The following is a 7,500-nucleotide window of genomic DNA, read 5'->3' as shown; positions in this document are numbered from 1 at the left end:
GGGCACGAATTTCGGTGAGTGAGGCCTTTCTATCGTCGGCGCTCAAAACGGGGGACACGCATTTTGGTGACGCTTTTCCTACAGCCAGACTTTACCGCCGCCGCTGCTTTCGACGCTAATTCGCCCGTTAAGTTGCCCTCAATACCAATAACTTCCATTTGACCATTTTCCACATTTGCCGCGAAGTAGAGAGGGGGGGGAGAGAGAGAGAGAGAGAGAGAGAGAGAGAGAGAGAGAGAGAGAGAGAGAGAGAGAGAGAGAGAGAGAGAGAGAGAGAGAGAGAGAGAGAGAGAGAGAGGTAAAAATCGCTAATCGTCAAAGTGAGTGTAATTATCGAAGTGCAGCTCAATTCGCAAAGTATGGAGCGAAGAGTTCATAATTGCTTTTGTTTCGTCTTTCTTTTTTCTTCTCTTTTCACTTTCTCATTTTTTTTTGTTCTCTTTTTTCTATTTCTTCTTCGTTTTCTTTCATATTTTCTTCTTTTCTTCTTCTTTTTCTTCTTCATTTTTATCTTTCTCTTCTACTTCTTTTGCCTCCTCTGTGACTACTACTTTTTCTCCCACCTCCTCCTCCTCATCATCATCATCATTATTGTTTTTTTCTATTGTTGTTTCTGTTGCTCTTGACGTGACTGCGATCCGCTTTGTATCGGCGCCCGGAAGCAACAAACAACGCCGACTCAGCACCGCCCTGAGAGCAGCTTATAAATACCCGAGGAAGGCGTAAACAAAGCGCGCAACATTTACGATCATAAAGTACGATTACACGCAATGCTGTGCCTTGTAACACACGCTGAGATTGCAAGTAACGCGGTGGAAACTGAGGTGATTTCTCTCTCTCTCTCTCTCTCTCTCTCTATCTATCTATCTATCTATCTATCTCTATATATTTATCTATCTATCTCTATTTATCTGTCTCGGTGTCTGTCTCTGCGTGTCTCTATATCTTTCTCTGTCTCTGTCTCTTTCTCTTTCTTTCTCTGTCTCTTTCTTTCTCTGTCTGTCTCTCTCTGTCTGTCTCTGTCTCTGCCTTTGTCTCTTTCTCTGTCTCTTTTTCTTTTTCTCTCTCAATCTCTTTCTCATCTTTTTCGTCTTTTTCTTCCTCTTTCTCCTCCTCTTCTTCCTCCTCTTTCTCTTTCTCTTTCTGTTCCAGTTTCTATTCCTGTTCCTATTCCTCCTCCTCCTCCTCCTCCTTCTCCTTCTCCTCCTCCTCCTCCTCCTCCTCCTCCTCCTCCTCCTTCCTCTACTACTACTACTACTACTACTACTATTACTGCTACTGCTGCTACTACTACTACTACTACACCACTCGAGTATACTCACCCACCACCTCCAGGTTGACGACGAAGCTCAGCACGGGCTTGGTGGCCACCTGGCACTGGTACATGCCGGCATCGCTCACCGTGACGCGCTCGATCACCAGCTTCCACTCCTCGCGCGCCTTGTCCAGGGAGACGGTGATCCGCTCGTCCGTGTTGTACTTGTAATTCCCCACCGACAGGATGTGTAAGTCCTGGTGCCGCATCCATGACACCTGTGTTGGGGGGTTAGGGGTTGTCAGTGTGTGTAGGGAGGAGGGGAGGTACCGTAACTAATTATACAGTTTTTGATTGCGCATATTACCTATCTACCTGCATATTACGTACTGATTGAAAGGTTGCAAATACACACACACACACACACACACACACACACACACACACACACACACACACACACACACACACACACACACACACACACACACACACACACACACACACACACACACACACACACACACACACACACACACACACACACACACACACATATCATCTCTATGTACCCCAAAGATTGTAAAATATAGCTTCAATCATTCAACTAATAGAAGCATACGCCCATGGGGTGGGGGGGGGAAGGGGGAGCAAAAACAACAACGACAACAACAAAAACAACAGCAAGAACACCAACAACAACATAATTTATACATGCAAAACCGTCGTCCCCAACTCCTCTCCAGAATATGTAAAGCATCCTCACCGCCTTCTCACTGTTGTCCACGACGCGGCAGGCCAGCACGGCCGTGCTGCCCTCCTGCACCGTCACCTTCCTGGCCAGCGTGCGATCGAAGCGCGGCCCCGAACTCGTCTCCTCCCGCCGCTGCTGCACGTCGCTCGGCTCCTCGTTCCACCAGCCAAAATGCCACCGCGACGTGGTCTCACCCCCCTCGTCCTCTCCGGAGCCCTCAAGGCTGGAATAAGTAATTTCGGGTCCCTCGGAAAAGTTCGTTTTCAGTCTCTTCAGCTTCTGTGACACATTTGGCGGTGAGGCGTTCAGCAAGGATGTATTTTGGTACCAGACTGTTTTATAGTCGTTTCCCTTGACTTCAATGGAGTTGTAGTCTCTGGGGTGCTCTCTAAGGGGTGGGTGTGGTGCTGGCTGATCCTTTTCCTTCACTTCAACAGAGTGCTGTAGTGCTGGGGCTGCCTGTTGGGGTTGTTGGACGAGGGATGGCTCGCGGGTTACTTTCGGTGGAGATATGGGCCGTAGAAGCTCCTCTAGATACGATGGCGGAATGTCAAGAGAAGTGAGGACGCTGGGGAGTCTGGAGGCGGGCGTGGAGGCGGAGGCTGGCGTTGTGGTGGTGGTGGTGACCTTGGGAATGAAGTGTACCTCGTCGACGTCCATTCCACACACCGTCGCTGCTCCTGCGGAGAATAGGAATTGCTTTAGATAGGGCAAAGATGGGTCGGGTAGTGTAATACGAGTATAGAAGACACCACACGGAGACAAGGGCCTTAGACTGGGTAAACGGGAGGGAGGTAATGTAACACTGTTCAGAAAGACACCAGAAACACACGCGAAGGGCCGAAACAGAGCAGAGGAGGGTCGGCTAATGCAACGTGTCAAGGGAAGGCGACGCTGACCCGCTGAGGCAAAGAGAATGTGGGAGTGAGCGGATGAGTGGGTTCACTCATAACTTATTGAACCTTAATTACTTGTGACTGTAGGAGGCAGAGGCGCTGATGAATACTCTCTCTCTCTCTCTCTCTCTCTCTCTCTCTCTCTCTCTCTCTCTCTCTCTCTCTCTCTCTCTCTCTCTCTCTCTCTCTCTCTCTCTCTCTCTCTCTCTCTCTCTCTCCACCACCGCCTCCACTTCCTCCCCGTCCCTCGCCGCCAGTATGGATGAGTGACTGTCGTGTTAACACTCAGCCGTGTGTCACGCTTGTCCCATAAACTAACCAAACCCTTGTATGCCGCGACGCAGACACACACACACACACAAACACACACACACACACACGGACACGGGCACGGACACGGACACTCACTCTCACTCTCACATTCACACTCACACTCACATTCACACACACACACACACACACACACACACACACACACACACACACACTAAAGGAAGTAGGAATAGGTCCACACATCTCTCCGTCCATTTTTAAGAAGGGTTCCAATAAATTACGAAGAAAACATATTTTATACCCCACCGCCCGTAACTTATCATACCTTCTCTCCCCCAGCAAAAAATAAATAAAAATAAATAAACACCTGGCAAACACCTGCGCGGATAATGAAGCAATCGAAATACATCTGGGGAATTCCCGTAAGGTATCGAAGAGACACCATATAATAAAAACACCAAATAAAAGCACCTGCCAAACACCTGCGTGGGTAATGAAGCAATCAAAATACATCCGGGAAATTCCGGTGAAGTATTGAGTTAGCACCATTCCTTTATTAATCATTACTTTACTTCTGTGTATTCGCGTGTAGAAAAATAAAACAAAACAAAACAAAACAAAACAAAACTGTACCTGCGAACACCTCGACGGGAGCAAACACGTTCGGAAGAGTAACGACCGTAATGGAGTAATCAGCGCCCCTTGGATCGGAAAATACCACCTGGCCATTGAAGAAACTTCCGCGTCTTGCTGCCGCAGCGAGGAGGAAGCTGACAGTAAGAATGCAATATCAACCTTGCATTTCCAACCCCCCATGAAAACTAAAGTCGAGTGGCAGTATAGACTCCACACAGGTACGCACGCACGCACGCACGCACACACACACGAACACGCACACGCGCACGCACACGCACACTCTCTCTCTCTCTCTCTCTCTCTCTCTCTCTCTCTCTCTCTCTCTCTCTCTCTCTCTCTCTCTCACCGATGTGTACCCTTCATTACCGCTGCCGTGAATGCCTCGTCCTCAGGGGATACGAGAGGCGACACCCACGCCTTCACAACGGCTTCTATACACACACCACAGCCTTTACCACGACACCCTTAGAGACCCTGACCCTTTATCACACCTCCCCCAGACACCCTGACTCTTATCACCCACCCCACGTCCTTATCACACCTCACACCCTTTGCTGCGTCTCCTACACCCCTTCACACATACTCTCACAATGGCCTCACTTCACTGACACGGGTATGGCACAGAAGATATGGAGATGAGTGTTAGGATTAGTGTGTGGAGCCCGGGACATGATGAAGCAGAGATGGTGCATTAATGAGGAATGAGAAGCATGTGGAGGGTGTGGAGGGGTATGCAGAGGGTTCATGTGGAGCAAAGATAGGGTGGGAAGGTGGGCATGGTGGGCAGCTGACAGATGTGGAAGAAAAGTTATGGATGGAGTGTGGACGGGGTGTATGTGGAGGTGGAGGAAGGGATAGTGAGGAGGGCATTAGAAAGGGATGTGAAGGAAAAGGTACGAATGTGGAGGTGGAAGACTGGATGGAGGTGTGGAGGGGATATGACGGGGATGTAGAAGAGGAGGCATAGATGGAGTTTGGAAGGGAGTATATTAAAGTGGAAGAATGGATCGAGGTGTGACAGGCAGGAGGGGAGTGACAATTCCAGGTAAATAATTAACACAAAAAAAGTCGTGAGGTAGAAGAAAGAAAAATATATTGTGAGTTAGGAAAGAGAGAAAAAAAAGCTAGACGTTCGATGAGAGGGGAAGGGAGGGAGGAGGAGAAAGAGATAACAAAAAAAAAAATAGATGAGGAAAAAAGGAGGACAGGGAGGGAGAAAGGGGGTGAGGGAGGGGGGGAGGAAGATCTGTGGGAGTAATGAATCAGATATTACATGGAGGTAACCAGAAATTGAGAGAGGAGGGATGAGGGGGAGGGAGGGAGGGGGTGAGGGGGAGAGGGAAAGAGGGGAGGGGAGCAAGAACATGAAATGGGGACACAAGGAAATCAGATAATAGAGAAGGGGGTGAGGGGAAGAGGGGGAAGGGAAGGGGGGTGAGGGGAAGAAGAGTGAAGGTGAGGGGGGTTAGGGGAAGAATGGGGAAGTGAAATGGGATGAGGGGGAGGAGGAGGGGGAGGTAAAGGGTGGTTTGGGGTCTATTATGTGAATCAGATATAAAAAGGGAGGTAGGAGGAGGAGGAGGAGGAGGAGGAGAAGGAGTAGGGGAGGAGAGATGTCACCTGTCGCTTAGGTAGAAAAGTGAGGTGAGGTGTGACGCGACAGAGGGGAGGAGGAGGAGGAGGAGGAGGAGGAGGTGGATTGTTAGGGAGGAATAGTGGATGAGAGGAGGAACGTGAGTGTCGTGAGTGGTGAGATGGAGGGAAGGGAGGGAGGAGGAGGAGGAGAAGGAGGAGGAGGAGGAGGAGGAGAAGTGAGGAATGCAAGAATGAAGGGAGGTAGCAAGCGAAGGAGTAGAAGGAGGAGGACTAGGAGGAAGAGGATATGGAAGTGGAGAGAGAGAGAGAGAGAGAGAGAGAGAGAGAGAGAGAGAGAGAGAGAGGCGACAGGTGAACGAGGACAGGTGCAACGGAGACACGACTAATTAGGACATCACTAATTATTCAGTCTGCACGCAGGTAACGAGGAGGAGGAGGAGGAGGAGGAGGAGGAGGAAATGAAGAAGAAGAAGAAGAAGAAGAAGAAGAAGAAGAAGAAGAAGACGAAGAAGAAGTAAAGGGATTAAAGGAAAAAAACTAGAAAATGAATAAATGAGTGAGTGAGTGAGTGAATGAATAAATGAATGAATGAATGAATGAATGAATGAAGGAAGGAAGGAAGGAAGGAAAGGTGGATAAGAATAATAAAAAAACAAGTGTTAATATCACAAAAACTGGTAGATCGGCGTCGCATGACCCTCCAAAACACCCCCAACAATTTATATTATTCAACTAGGGGTCTAAAATGTAAAATGCTGAAAAGTAAAGATGGCGCCACTACAAACACGTGCCTGCACCATAACGGGGTGGGGCCGACCATCAGGCCCTACTATGAAGGCCTACCGGCTCCACAGGCCAAGACGAAAAATAAACCCAGCTGACTTTGTTTATAATGCCATGTTGCAGGGTTCATCAGGGCTAACAAATATTATGCAATGTCGTGTCTACAGTGCATGGGTAAGCCAGGAAAACAACGTGAAGAGAACAACAACAGGAAGATGGACAATCTGTTGATCGGCGTCTGCGGCGCCAATAAAAATCAAGGACAAAGACACACACACACACACACACACACACACACACACACACACACACACACACACACACACACACACACACACACACACACACACACACACACACACACACACACACACACACACACACACACACACACACACACTTTATTCACAGTTCCCTTTCTTTACCTCAGTGGAATTACAACCTCCAGGAAAGCCATTCCCTTCTTTTCTTATCTTCCCCCCTCATTTTTCTCTACCATCATCGTGTTTTCCCTAACGTCCAATCCCTTTCCTTCTTTCGATCAATTTCCCTCGTTTCTTTTCACTTGTTTTCCCCTTTCCCCTTTTTCTAGTCACTTCCTTCCTCTTGATAGATGTCATTTACCTTTCCCTTCCTTTCCTTCTCTTCCTTTTCATATGCTTTACTTTTAATTCTTCTTCATTCCATCTCTTTCCTTTCCCTTCCATTCTTTCCCTTTCCCTTCCCTTCGCTTTACTTCCTTTTAATTCCCATCATTTTCCATTTCTCCACCTCTCTCGTTTTCCCCTTCCTTCCTATTCCATCCAATCTCTATCTTTCCCTACTCTTCCCTTCCATTATCTTTCCAACCAATCCCAGCCTCTCCATTCCCTTCACTTCTCAACCCATCCATACCAATGCGTCCTTTACCTTCCCGTCCTTTCCTACGCATGCTATCCCATTCCTTCCTCTTCCATGCCATCCCTTCCCTTTCCAGCCCATTCTATTTCATCTCATCCCCTTTTTTTCTTTTCCAATCCTTTCTCTTCCTTCCAGCTCCTCACATTACTAAACATTAGAGCAAGCACACCTTCCCATTCCATCCTAATTCCCTTTCTATCTCCTCCCATACCATCCTTTACCATCTCATCCCATCTTATCCCATCCCATTCTTTCATTTTCCTATCCTTTCCCTTCCCTTCCCTTCAACTCCCCACGACACCACACACAAGAGCAAGCACATCTTCCCAACTCATCCCACTTATCTCTATCCCTTTCCCATCCCGTCTCATCCGATAATATTCTTTCTTTTTCCCATCCCTTTCCTT

At 48.1% G+C, this 7,500-nt stretch overlaps 1 protein-coding gene across 1 annotated transcript in view; it reads right to left on the bottom strand.

Moving 5' to 3' along the window:
- LOC127008936 (protein sidekick-1-like) overlaps positions 1–2,921 on the bottom strand; it is a 9,602-nt gene extending 6,681 nt beyond the window's left edge. Inside the window, exons 1-2 of the mRNA XM_050881437.1 lie at positions 2,022–2,921; positions 1,323–1,533 (exon numbers count right to left, since the gene is read on the bottom strand). Of these exons, the coding sequence (XP_050737394.1) occupies positions 1,323–1,533; positions 2,022–2,669 (859 nt within the window). The 5' untranslated portion in view covers positions 2,670–2,921. The remainder of the gene's footprint in view (positions 1–1,322; positions 1,534–2,021) is intronic.
- Positions 2,922–7,500: the final 4,579 nt, after the last annotated feature.

Source organism: Eriocheir sinensis, chromosome 39 (assembly GCF_024679095.1).
Source record: "Eriocheir sinensis breed Jianghai 21 chromosome 39, ASM2467909v1, whole genome shotgun sequence".
Lineage (NCBI taxonomy): Eukaryota > Metazoa > Arthropoda > Malacostraca > Decapoda > Varunidae > Eriocheir > Eriocheir sinensis.
This window is presented reverse-complemented; position numbering and strand designations above follow the sequence as displayed.